The 23,285-nt window shown below is 43.2% G+C and overlaps 2 protein-coding genes across 2 annotated transcripts; both read left to right on the top strand.

Annotated features, from left to right (window-relative positions):
* The first annotated feature begins 13,006 nt into the window (after positions 1 to 13,006).
* On the top strand, positions 13,007 to 15,993 carry LOC124653809. The gene has a single exon (XM_047192875.1). It carries the CDS (start codon positions 13,007 to 13,009, stop codon positions 15,695 to 15,697), a length of 2,691 nt encoding a protein of 896 aa, XP_047048831.1. The 3' UTR covers positions 15,698 to 15,993.
* Positions 15,994 to 17,094: 1,101 nt separating this feature from the next.
* On the top strand, positions 17,095 to 21,476 carry LOC124655772 (B3 domain-containing protein LOC_Os12g40080-like). Its single transcript, XM_047194618.1, has 9 exons — positions 17,095 to 17,390; positions 18,248 to 18,275; positions 18,451 to 18,482; positions 18,878 to 19,007; positions 19,513 to 19,936; positions 20,020 to 20,234; positions 20,389 to 20,653; positions 20,801 to 20,982; positions 21,151 to 21,476. Exons 1-9 carry the CDS (start codon positions 17,095 to 17,097, stop codon positions 21,406 to 21,408), a joined length of 1,830 nt encoding a protein of 609 aa, XP_047050574.1. The 3' UTR covers positions 21,409 to 21,476.
* Positions 21,477 to 23,285: the final 1,809 nt, after the last annotated feature.

Below are 23,285 nucleotides of genomic sequence, written 5' to 3' on the forward strand. Positions count from 1 at the left end.
TTAGTGAAGTAAGAGAACCACTTTTGGATCTTGATAAATTTAGCTTGCATGAATTGATTGCTATACTTGAGAAATTGCTAAAGATCCCACTATCAATGTCAATCAAGCTGGTTTTGGTTCCTATATTGCTAACTATGTCATTAAAGAAAAGATTCAAAGATACAATAATGAGTCTATGATACCACCTAAGCTTGCGTGGATCCCCAAGACCTTTATTTTTATTGATAAAGAAACACATCATGCAGTTCTAGATTTAGGATCTAGTGTTTCTGTCATATCTAAAGAGCTATATGAATTACTTAATCTCAAAAATATGAAAAACGATCTATTGATTTATTACTTGCTGATGATTCAACCAAAAAGGCTTTAGGAAGAGTAAATGATGTAATAGTGAATTGCATATGATATATCTACCTATTGATTTCATTGTTATGGACATGGGTAACAATACCTCTAGTCATATAATCCTTGGAAGACCTTTCCTGAGAACAACATGAGCTATCATTGATTCTAAAGAAGGAAATGTCAAGTTCCAATTCTCACACAACAAGTGTATGGAGCACTTTCCGAGGAAGAAGGAGGTAGAATTCAAGCTACCACATAATTTCCATGACACTTGAAACAATTAAGTAAGCCTAGTTATATGGCTATAAAGAAAGCGCTTTACGGGAGGCAATCTGAGATGTTTTTATATTTAGTTTTTATTTTACATGCTTGTTGTAGAATGCTAGTTTTCTTTTAGTTTACTCTCTGGTTTTTAAATAAAGTATCAAGTTTTTACCCATTTGGATGTTTAAAGTTGCAAAAATAATATGAAGTTGTTGTTTTCTGCGCTGCACTTTTTAGCGCACGATTTTTTGATTTTTTTTGGTAAGTCCTAAAATCTTGCTAAATTCATAGTAGTTGTAACTTTTCATCCTCTAGCTGTATCTTCTAAAATCGTGGACAAGTGAATCCATGAACCCCAGTCCATTTTAAATCACTAGAAACACCTTTCCAACACTTTTACCATGCTTTACAATTTCCATTATTATTTAATCCAAAAATACAAAAAATACTATCTTCACATACACACACAAAACTCAAATACCCTTAGCTTTTTCTTGTTTATATTTAGTTTACTTAAGTTATTACTTTACTTTACTTCTTACTTGTATTTCTTATTACTAATACGAAACCTTGTGCTTGACAACCACACGGTTAAGTTGGGGACACAAGGCAAGAACTTTATTTTATAGGTTGCTAGAAGAGGAGAGAAATAAGACAGCTTCTAAGCCAATTCCACGAGAGTTCGATATAAACCCTCGAATCATCCTTGTAGGGAAAATAGGCTTGTTACAACACTTTGCACTTGGAGTCCCAACGAATTGGTACACACAGATTGTTGCCATCAACACTGTCTTCTTAAATGAAGACCCATCATCCTCGAGGGATCCCACTACCAGTCCCCACTACCGAAGCTTCCCACCGACCAAAACACCTACCCAATCCGCAACTCCTCCATGGCGAAGCGCGCCTGCTGGTTTCGGCCTGGATGCAACGACCACGAGGCCAGCGGGTCTCAGTCCGACGGTGGGGTGCCAATGGAGGCCATCGCTTCTTCTGCACGCCCCCGCAGAACCCACCACACCCACCTCCTGTGCCGCGCTCGGAGCGGCGTGTCTACATGGAGGTGGAGACGGTCCGACAATTTGAATAGTCTGGCATGCCTCTGCGCAAGTCGGATGTCCACCTGCCACATGGGTGGCACTTGAACCAGGTGTGGGTGTCGGTGCCCGCCATCCCCGCACGCAACCCTACTCGCCGCTGGGAGATCCTGCAATGGTGGGCCTACCTATCGTCGGATTTGCTACGAGATCGCACCTACACCGTGGATTCGTCATTTTGGGCTAGGTGGTTCGAGGCCGAGCACGAGGAGCGGCGGAAGAGCATCGAGGCACACCTCGAAGCCCTCGAGGCAGACGATGTGGACTACAAGGAGCAGGAAGCGCACATGCAACTGGTCGCGCCTACCGAGGTGCTACCGCAGGTGGCCTTGAAGGAGGAGGAGGACGCGCCGCCGGAGGAATGGCCCGGCTACGTCTTCCCCACTTCACGCCCGGGCTAGCTCGACTGGTTGCAGTACCGCGAGACCGCCACCTATTAAGTGGAGCCACTCCCCTAGGCGCCGGCGTTGCCGCCGAAGGACGATGACAACCTCGACTATGAGCCGATGGATGAAGGCTGAGTTCATGGAGGAAGAGGCCTTGCACACGCCATGGCAATCTCCGAGGTAGAGGAGCACGCCAAGTGGATTGGCCTCGAGGAGGCTATACAACGCTCACAGCAGGAGGACGCGCCGACGGCAGCACCGCTAGCAGTGCCCCCTTCCTCCTCTGGCGGCCAATGTGTGGCCGCCGGAGAGGAGGACTAGGACTGGTTGGACCGACTGCGAAGCCGCATTATCCACATTTTTCTAAAATATAAAATGGTGCACTTTTGTGTCCCAAAATACATGTAAGTTGAGTTTTTTTCTTTATAATTTGCTACCAACTTTTTTTTGCGGTTCGGGACCGTTGGGGCTCCTGGCACCTAAAAACGGACCAATGCTAATTTTGTATCCGCGGTGCACTACATACAGATCGAAATGGATCTGTTTTGTGTCTAAAACACGGTGGCCCGTTGAAGATGGCTTAAGAGACTCAGACTTTTGGCTCGTATTGTGTTTATCGACCTACTATTATGGCACGTTATTTTTTTCATGCCAGTATTAAAGATTTTGTAGTAACGTAGGGGTGTATGCGTCCTTACACACAAGCTGCTGCAAATAGATGGTCACATACGGTCAATTCTGAGGCCAGATCATCATGGAACTCCTCCATTCACCGTCAATGCAGAGGGTACCAATCTGCATGTCCATATCTCAAGAACTCGAGGTATTGGCAATTTCGAGTGCCACAGTTCAATTCTTACAACTTTTGGCTGAACAGTAAACTTAAATCTTCACAAACATCGCAAAAGTGCACACTTCCCGTTACATTGGTCCAAAAATGGCATCTTGCTTTTCGTTTCACCGATCCATTCTCTGATCTGAGGTTTTCAAGAGCAAGAAGCATGTTCTAACTTTGACTGTTTACCTCGGCATGAGGCCAATGGCGTCGGGAGATGAGAATTCCTGCTGCGCATCGATCGGGAGATTAATTAACCACATGGTAACAGACTGACAGTGTAATAAACAAACGGGATTTAAACCCTAGCCCGTTTCTTCAACGCTTGCAACCAAACGCTCACGCCATCTCCTTCTCGAGGCCGAAGAAGAAGAATCTGTCATGGACAATTTCACCATTTCCCAGACGACAGGTAACAGAGTGAGCAGTAAAAAAAAAGGTGGCATGGTGGACACGGACTTGCGAGCCAGCGCAAGACAACAAAAGCACACTGCTGCGATTTGGTTATGGTCAAACTCAAACATGGAAACACTATATAATTGTGAACCAGTGGTACCATCAGCATATATAGAGCTTAGCATTCTTTTTGGTTGAAAATAGTTAAAAGGAACTTTTAAAATTTCAGTTCAAGGATTGCTCCATCGTGGCATTAGTATGTTTATAATTTATTTCTTATGGATCAATTCACGCTCAGTTTTCTTTTTCAATAGAGCTTTTATTACACCTAAAAGTTAGCATCACTCAGATACAACTCAAGAGAGTTTACACACGGCCTCTTCATAGTAGAATACACACAAGCCTCAAGTACCAAAAATAATTTGACAGAAAAAGCGTATAACAAGATAACATTATGTACATACGCCTTCATAAATTGGTCTGTATTGTCTGTACGTTATATAGACGGTCATGAACAGAGCAAGTGAGTACATTTATATTGAGTAGAGCTTCTTCTAAATTTTACTTCGAGTTTATCATGCATCTAATACTTAATAAAAAAATTGTACCTTTTTTGCAGAATACCTTCAATTTCGCATTCCAATGTTCTCAGTGTATTTGTGGAAGAAAAATCATCGCCATAACATCCAATTTATGAACTTGGAAACCCTGGGATTCAAAGAGTTTTGTTTGCTTTGGAACATGGTAGCACTCTAGAATCATAAGGATCGAAGTGTATCATGTGAGAACAATATTCTAGTTATTAGAAACTCACACTCACCAGTTCTGAATGGGGCTTCGCATGGAAATTTAAACCCAAGCATGGTGTAGTGGCATTTTGGAGCACGAATGGTTTCATAGGAATTTTTTTTTGCACGGGCTTAGAAAACTCTTCAACATAAATATACCAACTGAAAAACAATTGTTGATGATTATAGAGGCCTCTTTGCTTTAAAGGATTTTCATATGAATTTTGGATGATTAGAATCCCTCATGATGACCATCAAAAAAATCCCTCATTATTTTATTATTTTGGTCATTTGATTCATAAGATTGAATAGTTTTCCATAGAGATTGCTTTGTGCTACATCTCATAAGAAATTTAACATCCACACAAACCTTTTACAAAGAATCATTTGTTTTTCTTGAGACACGCTCCAATGAACCGAAATCATGTAGGATTGATATAGACGTGATATTCCAATCATGTGATTTTCCTATAGTAGCATGTTTTACAATCCTTCATTCTTGGCAATGGTTGTAGTTCTAGTGCGCTGGTGCTTTGGGGCCTTAGCATAGCGATTTACCGTTTGTCTACTACAACAAACTCTACTATGATAAGCTCTACTCAGCTCCGGCGATTGACAAACAAGGACGCACCTTCAGCTCGCGCTAGTAACTCTAGTCATTGCTAGGTGATATAAAGACCTATAGATGATTATCAATAGGTCTAGTCGTCGCTAGCTCTAGTTAGAAAATGAGCATTTTTTTTCTTTCAGCTTTACATATCTTAATCACAAAATCTGGCTCCACTGAAGTTTTTTCATGGTATCTCTACCATGTACTATTTATTACTATAAATATATATGTGATATTGATTGTTAAAAGAAAACTCAAGAAAGTTTACACAACACCTCTGCATAGTAAGATACACACAGCCTCAAGTAGCAAAAATAAATAAATAGAAAAGAGCATATAACAAGATAACATGAAGATCTCAACGAGCACCTATGGATACGGGTGGATCCGAAGATTACGCTTCTACCCATGTGAGATAAAAATATCACTGACCCCTTACACACCTCTATAAATATGTATGTGTTGTCCATACGTTCTAAAGACAGCCATGAACATAGCAAGTGAGTACATCGATATTGAGTAGAGTTTCATCTAAACATTACTTCAAGTCTATCATGCACTTAGTACTTGATGAAAATTTTGTACCCCCTCCATTCCATAAAAAATCTCGTAGTTTTAGTTTAGAAAAATGGTAAATTTAAACTAAAACCACGACACACGGCGTCACTTATTATGGATCGGACGAAGTACCCTTTTTCACTAAACAAAATACCTTGAATGTTCTCAATTTATTCGTGAAAGAAAAATCATCGCCACAACATCCAATTTGTAACTTGGGAACCTTGCGAATTATAGAGTTTTGTTTGCTTTGGAACATGCTAGCACTCTGGAACCATGAGGGTCAAACTGTATCACGTGAGAACAATTTTGCAGTTATGAATTTAAACCCAAGCAAGGCGTAGCGACATCTTTGGAACACGAAAAGTTTCATAGGATTTTTTTTGCATGGGTTTATAAAACTCTTCAATATAAATATACCAACCGAAGCACAATTGTTGACGATTATAGCGGCCTTTTTGATTTAAAGAATTTTCATATGATTTTTTGCATGATAAAAGTCCCTCATGAATTTTATTATTTTGATCATTTGATTCATAGCATTGAATAGTTTTCCATAAGGATTGCGTTGTACAACATCTCGTACTACAACAAACTCTACTACGATAAGTTTTGCTCAGCTCCCGCGATGGAGGGGCAATGACGGCGGCGTGCCTTCATCTCGCGCTAGTGTCTCTAGTCCTCGCTAGGTGGTCTAAAGACCTATTTGTATTTTTTATTACTTTTTAAGCTTTCGTATACTATAGATGATTATCAATAGATCGGTAGACTTTTCGCAAAAAAACCATATATGCTTACTTTCCTAGGGAATTCATCCGCTGAAAAAATAGTTAAAAATATAGACATTATAATAAGAAAAATGTAGAATCCACCTACATGACACACATGAAAATTGGAGACTCGTGAACTTGCAATTTGCACCGAGCACACCTCTTCTTTGGATAACGCATTTATCAGTGGGTTCTGTAACCTGTAACATGTTTAGGAAGATCTCCTTAGACTGGCCATAGTGCTAGTATCATATGTAGTATCATGCATCTTAGGCCCACAAAAATGCTGATGTGGCATCTAATTAATGAGGAGAGATTAGATTAGAGTAACATAGGTGGGTACTGTATCATAGCGCACGTTACGAGAAAGTCTAATGCTAAATAGATCTTGTACACACATTTTGTATTGGGATTCTACAAAACAATAAATTTAGAAGATTATGAAACTACTCTATAATACCACCCACTATAGTGATAGTATCATAGACAGGTATCATATGCATGATACTACAATATGATACTATACACTATGACCAGCCTTATACAATGCACAAGAAGTCAAGAACACTCTTGAGAAACAAAACCTTTCCACTCTCAGAAACCAAGAAGAGGCTGCAATTAAAGAGCTTGTGGCGCAGAGGGGAAGACAACACCCTAAAACCAACCTCTTCTTCGGACATCCTCTCAGCTCAAACAACTACAAAACCATTGGTTGTTGGGGTCTTTGAGAGATGAGCTGTGGCATAAGAAAAGTGAAATGTGGCTGGTTGCCCCAAGCTAAGCTATGGTCCTCTCTAGCTTGTTTTGACATGTTTTGTGGCCTTGCCCATGTCCTCATCCGAGATACCCATGGATAAAAAACACCAGTGCAGGATTAGGAACAACTAGTGCTAGCTTAATAAGCTTAGCTAGCTCTAGTTAGCGCATTTTTTTTTCTTTCAGCTTTATATATCTTAATCACAAAACCTGGCTCCACTGAAGTTTTTTCAGTTTTCGGCATGGCTGGCTTGGAAGTCATATCATGGAGATATAATTGATGTGTGCTTTCAGATCAATTTGTCAATGATTGGGTTAGTCAGTAAGCATCAACAGGCAATATTGCAATGCAAGTTGCAGCTAATTAATCCTGTGCCAAGGAGAGAATGGAATCTTAGTCTGAATGGCCAGGGACGGTTTTTTTTTTTGTTGTATTGAATTGATTGCATGGGTATGTGGAAATGAGATCTGTGCCCATGGCACTGCGTGAGCTGACCTGGGAAGCCTTGCCTGATCCATCCATCCTGATCTGCAACCTTTAACACCCTGTTCTATTCGCAGAAAAAAAACACCCTGTTTTAGTTACAAAAATTGTACAGTACTTGTATTATTTTTGGTGTGTATAAAAGGCACGAATAAATTTGAAGATCTATCAATATGTCCTGGACTGGACCTTATTTATGTACAGTACCCTGTCCTTGACCAATATTTGCAGTGGGTGGTCCTACTCTTGTCACCACAATAATTAGATAAAACAAGGGGGCGCAGTCAATAGATTTAACTATTAGGATGATGCCATCTTGCCATCTTGGAGACTAATTATCCACAGGAACAGATCTTGATAGTTGACAAATCTCACAAATATTTTCGGAAAAAATCTCCATGAAAAATTTGAGTTTGACCCGCTAAATAGACAGCAACAAAATCACATGAGGCCATATTTCACAGAACTGTTGCTATCACGCACAGTGCAACTAGGTCAGCGGCGGCAGCGCAGCATGGACATGGCAATATTAAAAAGTTGCAGCCTTTCCTGCGACAGCTCACGGCTTCACAAGGCTTACATGGCCCTTTTGACATTGCGCTGGATTTTCTGTGCACGAGTAAGATGCACCACCGGTTCCACCAATCATCTTCGAGGTATATACTACCTCCGTTCCAAAGTTAACCAAGTTTTTATCAAAAATAATTAACATGCAAAATACATATTTAATATCATTAGATAGATAATGAAATAGATTTTTATATGGTACCTACAAAATATCATATTTATTGATAGATATTTTCAAAAGTTTAATCAAATTTTACTTGGTTTGACTTTTCAAAAAAAGCCTTAAACCTTAGGATGAAGGTAGTATAGTACATATATATTTATGGGATTATTTATCAACTCTAAAATACAACTAAACTGAATTTTTCCCCTCGCGGTCTAACCAGATTTATATGTTAATAAAATGACTCTACTATCCCAAAAAGCAAACAACTATAAAAAAAGACCAGATTTATATGTTAATAAAATGCCTCCACTATCCCCAAAAAGCAAACAACTATAAAAAATAATGCTAAGCAAGGCAAATAACAAAAAATGTAAATAACTTTTTGCATTATCATGAAACAACAAAGGAATACACTACCTTTCAGCTAAGGGACCCAGGCTCGCATCCTCCTCCTTCTGCACGTGACACATGTACCTAGTGGGCCCACCCACCACCAACCAGGCGCTGTGTTTTCATCCTCCTCTGCTCATTCCTTTCCTTTCTATTCTCCCCTCGACCCTTATTCCTCCGTTACTCTACCCAGTTTGTCACTAGTTGCTACAGTCTCGCGGCCCTACCTCGCCCCCATCCCCGATTCCGCGAGGCATCAATTTCCTGCCGCTGCTTGCTAGCGCATTAGCATCGATGCTGTGCCATCCACCCTCCACGCCCCATGCCGCTGCTCGTCCGTCCTCCATGCCACATGCCGCCGCTGAGTGCCGACCCAGATCGTTGTCGTTGCGAGTGCACCACCCCAAATCTCTCTTCTAGGTTGATACTACAAGGCTTACGAAAAGGGACCCCTGCTTCCAACAGTGACCGCACTATCTACCAATGCTGGTCATGGGTGCTCCAAGGATCCAACGTCACATGCGGTTGCTACAATGAAGGCCGCTCCAGCTGCAGTCGTGAGTGCTGTAAAAGGTTCAGCGCGACTCGCCGCTTGCTTTCAGCGAAGGCCACCACTGCTGCCATCGTCGACCGCCTTGCTGCAAATGGTGAGTGCCGCTGCTACTTGCTGCCACCGAAGGCCATCGCTGTTGCCACCGATGGGTGTTGTTGCTACAAAATCAGGTCACCGATGCTACAAGGTATGCGCGCTGCGTCGATTTACTGCAAAGCAAAGACTCTCATTGGTGCCTCCGTCGGAGGCGTTGCTGCAAGCCAGAGGCTGCTGCTACAACTTGACCCGCACCATCGTGTAAAGCCGGAGGGGGGTGTGATATCGCTATGTAGGGAGAGCTTCGTCGTCTGTGATGGCACATGTTATGGGCAATGAGGATTCTGCCTCGAGCGAACAGGTAGCTGCGAGGCAAACACGGGGGATTTTTTCCACCGGACAAGGTGTGCAATATGAATGAGATGTGGCGGTTTTGGTGTGTGGATCGAATGGTTTGGGACCTAGGGGATCGGGGCGTTGGATCCTCTTGATGGGATTCGTAGCATAGAAAACAAAAATTTTCCTACCGCAAGAACGAATAACAAGCCAAGATCCAATCTAGAAGATGGTAGCAACGAGAAGATCATGAGACTAACCCTCGAAGATTTCCAAAGCCTACGAGATTAGATCTCGTTGTTGATGTAGTCGATCACTTGCCGCTTTCAAAAGCGCGTAGAAGATCTTGACGGTGCCACGGTTGGGCGGCACCTCCGTACTCGGTCACACGTTCGGTGTTGATGACGACGTCCTTCTCCCCGTTCCAGCGGGCAGCGGAAGTAGTAGATCCTCCTCGGAATCCCGACAGCACGACGGCGTGGTGGCGGTGGTGGTGGAGATCTCCAGCAGGGCTTCGCCTAAGCGCTACGGGAGAGAGGTAGAGGAGGAGGTGGTGCTAGGGTTTGGGAGAGAGGGAGGGGTGCGGCCAGGGCAGCCTTGATGTGGCCTTGATGTGTCCGGCCAGCCTCCCTCTCTTCCTCTTTATATAGGTGGAACCCCAAGGTGCAGCCCAAAAGTTCGAATAAGACCCCAATTTGAAACCTTCCATATGGACGAAACCTAGGGGAGGTGGGATTCCTCCCTTTCTTTCCCCTATGGCCGGCCATGGTGGTGGAGTCCACCATGGACTCCTCCTCCCTTAGGCTGGCCGGCCAGGGTTGGTGGAGTCCACCCGGGACTCCACCTTCCATGGTGATTTCTTCCGGAAAGTTCTAGAACATTCTAGAACCTTCCATAAATACACCGGATCATTTTCAAACTTGGAAAATGACTTCCTATATATGAATCTTATTCTTCGGACCATTCCGAACCTCCTCGTGATGTCCTGGATCCCATCCGAGACTCCGAACAACATTCGAACTCCATTCCATATTCCATATCTACTTAAAACGACATCAAACCTTAAGTGTGTCACCCTACGGTTCGTGAACTATGCAGACATGGTCGAGACACCTCTCCGACCAATAACCAATAGCGGGATCTGGAGATCCATAATGGCTCCCACATATTCAACGATAACTTAGTGATCGATTGAACCATTTACATACGATACCGATTCCCTTTGTCACGCGATATTTTACTTGTCCGAGGTTCGATCACCGGTATCTCCATACCTAGTTCAACCTCGTTACCGACAAGTACTCTTTACTCGTACCGTGGTATGTCATCTCTTGTGATCTTAATGACATGCTTGCAAGCTAATCAGACGACATTCCACCGAGAGGGCCCAGAGTATATCTATCCGTCATCGGGATGGACAAATCCCACTCTTGATCCATATGCCTCAACTCACACTTTCCGAATACTTAATCCCATCTTTATAACCACCCATTTACGCAGTGGCGTTTGATGTAATCAAAGCATCCTTCCGGTGTAAGTGATTTACATGATCTCATGGTCGAAGGACTTAGGTAACTATGTATCGAAAGCTTATAGCAAGTTTGAACTTAATGACTTGATCTTATGCTATGCTTACTATGGGTGTGTCCATCACATCATTCACCTAATGATATGATCTTGTTATTAATAACATCTGATGTTCATGATCAGGAAACCATGATCATCTATTAATCAACAAGCTAGTTAAAAGAGAGGCTTACTAGGGACTGTGGTTGTTTACACAACACACATGTATCAATGTTTCCGGTTAATACAATTATAGCATGGAGTGTAAACATTTATCATGAACACTAAGATATAACAATAACTATTTTATTATTGCCTCTCGGGCATATCTCCAACACCTCTGAAGAACTCCCAACAAGGACCAAAAGCAAAACATATAATAATGACAATGCAAATAGATATTATTTTCATATCATAAAAACAAATATAAAAAGAATATAATTATATGTTTGTTTCCATTATCATAAAAGCAATGACAACATTTTAAATAAAAAGAATGTAAACAAATCTTTGTTTCTATTATCATGAAATCTTGGCAAAGATCGTGTGAATGTGCAGTTATGCTTCGGATGCTTTGCCATGGAATAGATCGACTCAGTTCCCCTTCTTTTCCGGTGCACTCGCTTTGTATCTCCGACACATAAGGAAGGAAGCGGTGGGAAGAAAGCTACCCTAGCCTCTGTCCGGTCGATCATTCCGCTAGCATCTTGCATTCACGCCTCCGTTTGACTTAGTCATATCTGCCTCGCAGCGGGTCAGCACCTCCAAAAGAAAGGAAGGGAGGACTTCAAAAGATAATGCAAATTGATATTCATTTCCATAGAAAACAAAAATAATGTAATTTTTTATTTGTTTCCATTATTGTTATCATGAAAAGAAAACCGAACAATAAAACCCTATCTAAATAAATATCGGTGTGCATTATAATGGAAAAGAAAAAATATAAAAAATATAAATAAATATTTGTTTTCCATTATCATTAGAAAAAAAACAAACAAAAAAGGGAAATGAAACAAATATTTTTCTTCCAAAGCACACGTGCAAAAAGACAGCTCCTGCACAAACCAGTCAAGCCAATAATCATTCAGACAAAAACTTTAGCTTTAGCTTCATAAAAAACCAAAACCGAAAAGCCATAACACCAGACTGCATTTAAATTGGGAAAAAAAGTCAATGCCCAAACCCTGGTTGCAGCAACAACTTTACAGCCCACTGTGTGTGCCCCAGGGGGCAAAAACTAACAGTAAAGCCAATAATAAGGCACCAAACACTTTGTTTTTACTCGGTGGATTGGATGGTTGTACTAAAGCACACACACCCAGCCAGCCAGCCTCACTAAAATAGTGCCAGTACTTTTTTCTGCTCCAAATTAAAAAAAGAGAAGCTGGTGTTGGTGTGCTGCTAGTAGTTCCTGGGAGTGAATGCAGCCTCCTCCTCTTCATGAGGGGATGCCGATGCATTTAGTGCCACTTGCAAGGAGTTTGGTGAGAGGGGGGAGGGTCTGAGTGAGTGAGCTCGTTGCAACCCTATCCTCCAAGGAGTTCAGTTCTTGCTGGATTTCCATCTCAGTGGGCATTGATGATGAGTGAGTGAGTGAGTTCTTGGTGCTGTGCAGAAAGCAGAGAAAGTGGAGTCAAATCTTTCTTTGGGGTTTTCTTTTCTTTAATTTGAGTTCTTGATCCTGCCAACAAAAAGCGAAAGACCCCGGCTTTTTGCTGAGAAAGGTGGAGGGTGCTGTCATTGCATTTCATTTCAAGCTCTCTCCTCCATTTCCGCTTCGGAGGAAGTATTTTCTTCCCCCAATCTCAAATCCAAGATTTTTTTGAGGTTTCTGCATCCATCAGCCACAGTTCTTGGTTGGGGAATTGTTCCGGTGGTGCTGACACTTCTGATCCATTTTTCCTCCAAGGAGAGATCCGGTTTGTTTTCTTCCCCACCCAGAGCGGCGGCATTTCCTCCGCGCTTGTTTGATCCAAAAATCTCCCCAGAAATCTCGGGTTTTTCCGCTCCACTCACCCGTGCCTCACTGATCCAAACCGCCATTGGAGGAGCTGCGATTTCTCGGTCGCCGATCCGGGAACTCGGGGGACGCCGGCCCATGCCATGCATCTCTCCCTGTGGAAGCCGCTCTCCCACTGCGCCGCCATCCTCCTCTCCAAGAACAACCGGCGCCGCGGCGGCCATGGCGGCGGCAATGGTGTCCGCGACGACCCATCGTCGTTCCTCCGGCAGCTGCGGGACGCGCTCGACGCCGCGTCGGAGGAGGGCGCGCTCTGCCCGCCGCCGGAAGCCGCGGACGCCGACGCGGACGCCGCCGTCACGCGCTCCCGCTCCCTGGCGCGGCTGCGCGCGCAGCGGGACTTCCTCCGCGCCACCGCCCTGGCCGCTGCCGCCGGCCCCTTCCGATCCATCTCCGACCTGCCGCTCCTCGCCCACGCCATAGCCACCTTCCTCTCCATGTACCCGGACTACGCCTCCACCTCCGACGTCGACCGCCTCCGCCTCGACCACTACTCCCACCTCGCCGGCAGGGTCTGCCTCGACTACTGCGGGTTCGGCCTCTTCGACTCCAGCTGGGACTCCTCGTCGGCCTCCTTCACATTGTCCGAGCTCAATGCCAATCTGAGCAACCACGCTCTCTACGGTGGCGCTGACCCTGGCACGGCTGAGAACGACATCAAGGAGCGAATCTTGGAGTACCTGAATGTGCCCGCCAGTGAGTACGCGCTGGTGTTCACAGTGAGCCGGGGGTCGGCGTTCAAGCTGCTTGCTGAGTGCTACCCGTTCGAGAACAACCGGAGGCTGCTCACCATGTTCGACCACGAGAGCCAGTCGGTGAACTGGATGGCGCAGAGTGCACGGGCCAAGGGCGCCAAGACGCGTGCTGCGTGGTTCCGTTGGCCCACCCTGAAGCTCTGCTCCACGGAGCTGCGGAAGGAGATTGTGGGCAAGAGGAAGGGCAGGCGTCGGGATTCCGCAGTCGGCTTATTTGTGTTCCCTGCACAGTCTCGGGTGACCGGTGCCAAGTACTCCTACCAATGGATGGCGCTGGCGCAGCAGAATGGCTGGCATGTTATGCTCGATGCTGGTGCACTTGGTCCCAAGGACATGGATTCGTTGGGGCTCTCGTTGTTCCGGCCAGACTTCATCATAACCTCATTCTATAGGGTGTTTGGTTCAGACCCAACTGGATTTGGTTGCCTTCTGATCAAGAAGTCGGTTATTGGGAGCTTGCAGGGGAGGAATGGCTGTAATGCTTCTGGGATGGTCAGGATTGTTCCAGTTTTTCCACAGTATCTCAGCGACTCCATCGATGAATTTGATGCGGTGGAAACGGAGGGGCTTGAAGATGACCCTTGCACCCCCAAAGATGAAAATCCAGTTCCGGATATCCGGAATGGGTCGCAGCTGCCAGCATTTTCAGGTGTGTACACGTCTGCTCAGGTCAGAGAGACGTTTGAGAGCGACCCTGGTCGTGACAGCAGCTCGGATAGGGATGGAGCGAGCACCATTTTTGAAGAAACAGAGAGCATATCTGTTGGTGAAGTGATGAGGAGCCCAGCATTCAGTGAGGACTGTTCATCAGAGAATTCTTTTTGGGTTGATGTTGGCCAGAGCCCACTGGGATCGGAGAAGTCTGGTCAGTTCAAGAAAGGGAAACTGGGATCACCATTACCATCGTCTTGGTTCACTGGCAGAAAGAGTAACAAGAGGATGTCGCCTAACCTAACGTCTAGGATATCAAGGAGCCCACTTTATGATGGCAATGTGATATCTTTTGATGCCGCTGTACTATCAGTTTCACAAGATGTTGACTGCCTCAGGGAAGACCCTGAAGAAGAAATCTATGAGAATGGCCGTAGAAATCATTTCAGGCAAGTTAGTGAAATCCAGGAGGAGCCGGAGGTTGAAGAGGTTGTTTGCCAACGTGCCATGAACGGTCTGGATCACAAAGAAAGTGCGATAAGAAGGGAAACTGAAGGGGAATTTCGTCTTCTGGGAGGCAGGGACGGAAACAGCAGATTTACTGGGGGCCGGCTCTTCGGTGTTGAGGAGATTGATGGAGCTATAAGCATGGGTCGCAGGGTTTCGTTTAACACCGATGCGAATATGATTGCTGACAGGCTACATCGGGCCTCAGATGCTGCTGAAGCTTCTGGATATCCATTTCGTGAAGATGATGGTTGCATAAGTGATGGCTACGATGATGACGCTCAAGACTGGGGCAGGAGGGAACCGGAGATAATTTGCAGGCACATTGATCATGTTGATATGATGGGGCTCAACAGAACAACTCTTAGGTTAAGGTACCTTATCAATTGGCTAGTAACTTCCCTGTTGCAGCTGAGGCTGCCAGGCTCAAAAGATGTTGATGGAGTCCCTCTTGTCCACATTTATGGTCCAAAGATTAAGTATGAAAGGGGAGCGGCTGTTGCTTTCAATCTGAAGCAAACTGGTGGCAATTTTGTTAATGCTGAAGTTGTTCAGAAGATAGCTGAGAAAAATGGCATATCTCTCGGCATCGGTTTTCTTAGTCATATAAAGATAGATCCAAACCAGAAACTGTCAAATGGAGCGCTAGATATACCCGAGGCTTCCTTTTATAAGAATCGTCGCAGAGACAGTAAAAAGGTGACTGTAAGAGTTGAAGTTGTGACTGCTTCGCTTGGCTTCCTTACTAACTTTGAAGATGTGTACAAGATGTGGGCATTCATCGCCAAGTTTCTCGATCATTCGTTCCTGGAAAGTGAGCGCCTTGCCTTAGCTGCTGACCACTCAGAAGGACAAATTTGAGCTTGCTGTATGGTTTAGCAACCGACGAAGGAGAGGAAGGTGATCTTTCTCCTTTTGGTGAGCCATAGTTTATGTTTTCGAGGGGTAATTGGTAGTGGATTTAGCAGATTTGTTTATTCTTTGCCTAGTTCCTCGACATGTGACTTATTTTTGTGTCATGTAGAGTTTGCTCAAATTTGTACCAGCAGCTCATCAGTAGAGCTCCTTTCCACTGAACAATGTTTGTAAAGCAGCTCACTGGAAATGAAATAGTTTTGAGTGCTTTGTGCTGGAATGTATCGGTGATGCACTTTTCACATCTTCTGTCAATACTCAATACTGCGTTTTGGTGTGTTTTTATTTGTGGGCCTTTCCTTAGTTTGTAACTTCATCTGTTGATCTTTGATAATTCATCAATGTTGCTATATAACTCTTGTTTTTGTTCATGAAGTAAACTCGCAACTGTAAATGGTGTGGACTGCTTATGTTTTAAATTTCCCATTGAATTTTATTCTATTCAGTCTGTTCAACATGAATACATGATTATGTATTCGAGAAGCAAATCATTGAGCAGGATTTGAAGTTTATGTGACTACCATCGTTTTCCTTCATGGGTGAACATCAATCATGTACTGTCTAAGTGTGGAATGCCTATCTTTTCTTCTGTTCTTTTGATGTTAAATTGTTTTAGCTGCATCAGCAATAATCTAAAACTTTAGTCCCTTCAATAATATTGATCTGAAGAAACATTAGGTACCAGTCACAGTGTTGTTTCAGCTGCTGTGAGCACCTTCTTTGTTGGATGCACTCTTAAATATGACATTCTTATGATCATGCACTGTCTCAGGATGCTCACATGGATAAGATCTTGTAACCTTTAATGTGATATCCTTTTGTACTAGTAAACCGAAATTTGCAACATCCACCACAGATGTATTTGGTGTATGTCTTTTGTCGACGCAGGTAACTATAATTTTGAAGGTGTAATTTACTTTCTGTATTGATACTCCCCATTTATCAGTAAATCAAAATCAGGGACTTCCATCATAGATCTGCTCTGCAGCATCATGAAATATCTTTTTATGGTCTTTCCCTTTATGCTGGTAAATTAATTTGGGAACTCACCACAATTCACAACTCACAAGCCTATCTTGGCCTATGTCTTGTCGATGTTCCCTCTCAGCACAAGTTTCTACAGTAATTGGTCGTGCACTTGTCATATTGTTAGGTTTTATGCTTAATATGATTCCATGATTTGTTTCCAAGTATAAAACTAGAAATGCTAAATTGTGTGCCATTTATTTATTTTTTTTGTTGAGAAAACGCAAAGGTCCTTTGCGTTTCATTTCATTGAAAAGGTAGGCTTTTGGTTACAATCCTCCTTGGAGGCACAGCTTATTACTGGTAAAAGTAAACTAATGGACATCCCATGTCATTGGCAGGACATCGCGGAGGCCGGTTGCGCCAGCCCTTGCCCAAAGCGCCGCCTCGTTCTTGACTGCCCAATGAGGGCACTGGCAGAGGGTCGTGCCTGCTCGAAGATGCAGCTATTCCTGTGCTTCCATAGCATCCAAGGTGTGAGCAGGGTCGCTGAAGCAAGTCCCTTGCGTAGAGGTTTCGGCGTCTGCTGTCTTGCGGTGATCCACCAGTCAAAGAGTGATGCATCATTGCCACAGGGTGGCCTGCAGGTCATACGCAGCCAGGCCAGGATTTTGTACCAAATCTGTTGGGAGAAGGGGCATTCCAGGAGAAGTTGATGCATCATCTCCGGCAGCTGGTCACAGAGGGGGCATCTCGCGTGGTGGTGCCATTCATATTTGGAAAAGCGGAAGATGGTGAAGTTGTGATACACAACTCACCACGATCTGAAGTGATGCCACAACCATAGTTCATTTTGTATTGAATACATCAAACATAAATTTGAGTTTTTTCCCCTACTGCTACTGCTTTTGTCTGTTCTTACTTGTTAGCACCATGGGCTAGCCATTCTGGGTTCGAACCTCAGTTCTACCTTAATTAAAATGATATCTACTTCCTCCTATAGACTACTCGTTTTTTGCTTGTTTCTTGCACTGTACATGTCAGCAGCAATAACCGCCAGTGGCACAGCAACTTAGAAAACAAGACCAAAGTCACAAACTGTACTGAGTTTAGAAGTACAAGTGGGTTTTTCTTTCCAAAGCACAAGGATGTAAATCGATGACCTTGAAAGCAGACAGTCTAATGTTAATGTCGTCTTCGTTGCACTTGTTCTTGTGCCTGATTAAGCTATCTAACTTACAGTTGATTCAAATGATGCAACTATTGGGTTATGAAAATGAAGGAATTTTACTGATTGCAAATGCATTTGCTTAGGCCTCAAATTTTACTTGTATTGAAGACAATCTCATAATATTTGATGTCCATGGAAGAGATTCTTTCTTGAGGCCTGGATGGCCCTCACATCCTCAGTGACTGGTCATGCCCTATTCTGTTGGCTGCATATGAGATATGACAGCCCGAGTCAAGAAAATAATTCCAAGGATAGCAAAGCAGTGCGGTGCCACTGTGTTCACTAACCACTTTCAGTAGGAAATTTTTCTTTATTGCAAAAATAGAGGTCAGTTCCAGTTCAAGTCTATTCCTCTTCTCTCCTTAATTCATCAGTTATACTTCTTTGTGCACAGTGGATTTTTATTCACATAAATGCATGTCTTGAATTGTTGAATATGGTGACTTTTTGGTTCCCTTCCTCATGTATTATATATTTGACCTTTGCATGACCACTGTTGCAGAACATCCCTCAGGAGTCGTGGCAAACATCCTGGTAATCTCTTGCTATAATCTATTTTTCTTCCTTTTGCCATTCGGATGTCAGCTGCACCTCAAGACTTGCTAAAAGGAGGGAATGATGCTAGAATATGTCAGTAGATTCTGCACCTTCTGTTGCTTGAAAGTCGGAATAGTATTTGTGTCATGCTTTCATCTTTTGAAGTGATTTTCTTTTTCGACAAGACAACAATAGACATGATGCCAGTACAGGGCACACAGGTATAGGCGGTATGGTGCTTAGTTCATGTCAAGTGGGCTGGCCATATATGGCTATATTTTACTCATTAAGGAAACAACACTGAAGTTTTAGGTTATTTCCCACATGCTTGCGTGCTTACAGTGGATGGATTTGATCTTCTTCTAACAATTTCATCTCTGTTAACACTGTAGGAGTGATCAGTGGATGGACAAGTCTTGCACTGGATGCAAGCAGTACATTGCACATCAATATTGGGACCACATGGATACTCGGAAAAAGCGTTTCTTCAAGCCTATGCTTGGCGATTTCAGAAATGGAGTGGTATGATCTTCTCAACTATGCTGTCCTTGTAGAGAAGATAAATGTTCTGTAGTTTATTAGTTTGTCATTTTGGGTAAGTGGGCATCTTAGGTCGTGAGATAACAATTTGGTGGTCTGTTGATCTTTATACTGGAGTCCGGATTTCATGACCAATTTTGCTTTTCTTTATGAGAAAATGTTTTACAATCAATTTAGAAAAACTGCTAAATTGTTATCCACTTGGGTATCTCATTCACACCAGGACTTGGGACCCACATGTCTGTCAGACATGGGTAAATCGTAAAGCAGGCTCTGACAAAATTGGCTTAGGCGAAGTTTGCAGCAGCGACCTGGTTATTTATGTGAACCTCTATAAACTTGTTATTACTCCTAAATGTTAAATATTACCGGTGTAATGTCTCCTAATTTTATGATATACTTCATTTTACTGTAAATTACCTCGTTTTTTTCCTATGTGAATTAATACCGCCTTAAGATGTAAAAAACATATTTATCATCCTTGCAGACCATACCAGAGAAGTTTGTGCGCAGCATCGGGGGACAGATTTCTGAACTAGTCAAACTAGAAACCCCAGATGGCAATACACACAATGTTCATGTTGCTAATGAACTGAATAATCTGGTCCTTCGATCCGGATGGTCAATATTTGCCAGTGTTTATGGACTTGAAGAGGGTGACTTCTTGAGGTTCAAATACAATGGAGACTCCCACTTCAAAGTTGAGATATATGATCCCACTGCTTGTGAGAAAGAATCATCCTGTGTTGTAATGAAGCGCAATCCTGGTCCCCAAAAACAGAGCATACCTCGTGATAATCCAATGCCCTCACCAGAGGGTGAAAGGCTGGATACACGTCACAATGGTTGCTACGGTGATAGTTGGAAAACTACAGAGATAAATCCAGAAGGATCTTCTCCACAGAAACCAAGTAAGTAGACATGCATTTCCCCAGTTCCAGTACAGTAGGATCAAATTTCATTATTAACAGCATTCATGTTTGATTTTGCACAGCCAAAAAAGAAGCCCCATCTTCTGAAGGCATTCAGAATTCTATGAATTCAGGTGAAGTTCAGACTTCCACCAGGTCTCGCTATTTCTCTGCGACGGAGTGCAATCTGACTAATGCACATAAGGCAGAAGTCGACAAAATTGTGCAGAATGCAGGACATGAGATTCCACCGTATGTGAAAACCATGGCCAGTACCACTCTGGTTGATGGATTTCTGGTATGTTGGCAGTTACATATCATTCATTGCAGAACTACTCAAGCTGTTGAGTGTTCAGACTTTATTTTTGTGATGCTCAGAACTTCAGACTCACCTGTTACATGTTGAAGCTTTTGCTGAACTTATTGAAACTAACTGGCATTGTTTGTAATAGGTCATATTCAACGACTATGCTATCAAATACCTACCACGTGAAGATGAAATCATCACACTTTGTCATGCCAACAATAGCAACAAATGGGGTGTTCATTTCAAGATTAACACTGATGGTACCTACCACCTTTCTGCTGGTTGGTTGGGATTTGTCCAGGACAACAAGTTGCAAGAAGGTGATACTTGCGTATTTGAAGTATTAAAGGACCCGAGAAGTTTCACAATGAAAGTTCATCTGCTTAAAGCAAACTATCACCGTCCACCAGGTAATACCTGCATATAGAGGAATCATGCTTTAGATGTAGTTCGTGGTTGACATTTGTTCAATTTAAATATTCGTACATGTAGCATGCAAAATGCCTGTGGTTTGATAGCCATATGTTTGATAGTTTGCGATTGGGGCTTCTATGCAGGATTTGTCAGTTCTGCCAACGTTCTTAGGCCTGAAGATAATGTGAGGTACTCACGATTCACTGTTCTAAAGGGTATGCTGAAGACTAAAGTCTATGAGAAAGTAGCAGATATCAAGTCTGAGAACCCAATTTTTGTGTCTGTCATGCTGAAATCCAATATTGGTGGCAACTCGCCCAATCTGGTGAGTCACAATTGCTATTTTCATGTGAAAAGTTATGGAAACAGATACAACATCAGCGGAAGTTTATTCCCTGTTAAACTAAGAAAACATAAAATTAGAGAAGTTTAAGTTCTCTTTTTATTGATTCTATTGGTCTCACTGAATCACACAATTTTCTCATGCAATCAGGCCTTCAGTATGGATTATGCCAGAGATTATCTCCCTACTGAGAGCCAAATTATCAGGCTTCATCGGCCCGGGGAAAGCACAACATGGAAAACTTTGTTCAAGATCCATGATGGAAGGCGTTGGCTTGTTAGAGGCTGGAGGCAATTTTGCAATGACAACAAACTGAAACTTCATGATGTGTGCCTCTTGGAACGCATGAAGAACAAGAAGAAGCTCAGGATGATGGTCCATATCATCCGAAAAGAAGAGTACTATTGATTTGTCGCCTTTGTGCCTATGCTTATGTAATCGGGAAATTTAGTATTATCAGTTGATTATGTGTTTGGATTTCCCATGATCATATCCACCCCCGACTCATTAGAGTATCAAATAACCTGTGACAAACTCAAACTCTCTGAATGTCATAGAATAAACACCTGGATATGATGATACACTGATACTTCCTGGTTAGTTCGTGTAAGGGACATGAGCAATTCTTATTTGGACTTCTAAATATCAGTACAAGTTGGGTACTGGGCAATAAACCTAGTGGAAATGGTCGTAGTGGCACACCCCATTTGCTACCACCCAGTTGAGATGGCTCCTACCCCGTTGGACGTCTAAATATCAATATATAAATTATTCTGAATATTCACGGAGGGGGGCGTATACACCGAAAGTGCAGATTTTGTGCTAACCCCATGAACTGATGTGTAGAAATAGAGAAGGTTATGTACTGCCCTACATCTATGCCAAATGTTAACCCGAAAAATACAAGTACTGCGAGAAAAAACATACATGGCAAACTTTTCGTTTCACCAAATATTGGTGTTTTAAATTTCTAGTTACCCAAAAGTACTTTTGTCCTTTGCTATCCAACCAGAGTGGATCTCCAGATTAAGATGCAAGCACATATTCTTCAAAATTCTCTAACAATGGACAAACAAAACTTAAACTAGAAAGAAGACACTGAAGCAAAGCTATAGAGAACGACAGTGTTAACACAGACCGACCAAGAAGAGGAGGCAAAGATTACACCACAAGAGCCTACCAAGCTTGGCTGCCTCGTGGCCATATCATCCAGCCATCCTATACATGTGCGAACCTAGCCACGTTCAGAGTGCACCACTGAAGGCATGACCCACGGAGGGGTACCCGCATGGCGGACACACTGGTTGGCAACTGCCACACAAGCCTAAACTAGAAACACAGCCACCAAGAAACCAAAAACCATCATGTGCAATAACATGGGAGGAGACGAAAAAGCATGCAATCAACATCCACGCAAGGACGAACCTCATGAAGAAACAACAACACAGACAATAACAAAAGAACCACGTGTCTCAGAGCAAGCAAACAACTACGAAACCTAGCCTTCCGCACCATACGACCTGCGAGAGAAGGCAACCAAGAAAACATAGCACAACAACGCACAACAGAATGGCCACCAGAGCGGGCACATGAACGAACACAGCCGCGACCGCGAGAATAGAGTGATGCACCCAAGAAAAGAACACCTACCGACACCAGAAACACGGATGGGCAACATCGAAGCTACGCAGAGAAGATACGTAAAATCACACTAGTAGAAAATGGGGCAACCATCTAAGCCTTTAGTACCGGTTCCCTTACGAACCGGTACTAAAGGGGTCATTTGTACTGGTTCGGGCACTCAGGCGGGCGAGGAGCTTTCGTACCGGTTCGTTAGGGGCTTTCGTACCGGTTCGTGTTAGGAACCGGTACGAAAGGTCTTCGGCCCGAATTTCAGGCGCGGGTGGGGCCAGGGCTGGACCTTTGGTACCGGTTCATCTAAAGAACCGGTACTAAAGGGTGCCTCTATATATGATCACTGCCCCCCCCCCGATCCTTTCTCATTTTTTCCTCTCTCTCTCACATTTCTAAAATTTTTGCACCTCTCACACTCCAACAAATCTTCATTTTTTCTCCACCATTTTAACAAGATTAACGATATCCATCTATCCAAGGGTTAGCAATATCATCCTTTCTTCCGGCGTTTCTAATTTAGCTCATTTCTTTGCTAGTTTATCTCGTATTATTTTTCTAGTGCTAGCAAGGTGTTCGATGAAATGCCTAAGTTAGGGATTTTATTTTTTTTATATGCAATTTAAGCTGAAATTATAGTATGTTTTGTAGGT

This window comes from Lolium rigidum, chromosome 5 (genome assembly GCF_022539505.1).
Source record: "Lolium rigidum isolate FL_2022 chromosome 5, APGP_CSIRO_Lrig_0.1, whole genome shotgun sequence".
In the NCBI taxonomy this organism is placed as follows: domain Eukaryota; kingdom Viridiplantae; phylum Streptophyta; class Magnoliopsida; order Poales; family Poaceae; genus Lolium; species Lolium rigidum.

Coding starts and splice junctions, on each gene's coding strand:
- LOC124653809 (XM_047192875.1), top strand. CDS start 13,007: ATGCATCTCTCCCTGTGGAAGCCGCTCTCCCACTGCGCCGCCATCCTC.
- LOC124655772 (XM_047194618.1), top strand. CDS start 17,095: ATGGACATCCCATGTCATTGGCAGGACATCGCGGAGGCCGGTTGCGCC. Junction 17,391..18,247: donor CGCAGCCAGGCCAGGATTTT/GTACCAAATCTG, acceptor CACTTTCAGTAG/GAAATTTTTCTTTATTGCAA. Junction 18,483..18,877: donor GAGTCGTGGCAAACATCCTG/GTAATCTCTTGC, acceptor TTAACACTGTAG/GAGTGATCAGTGGATGGACA.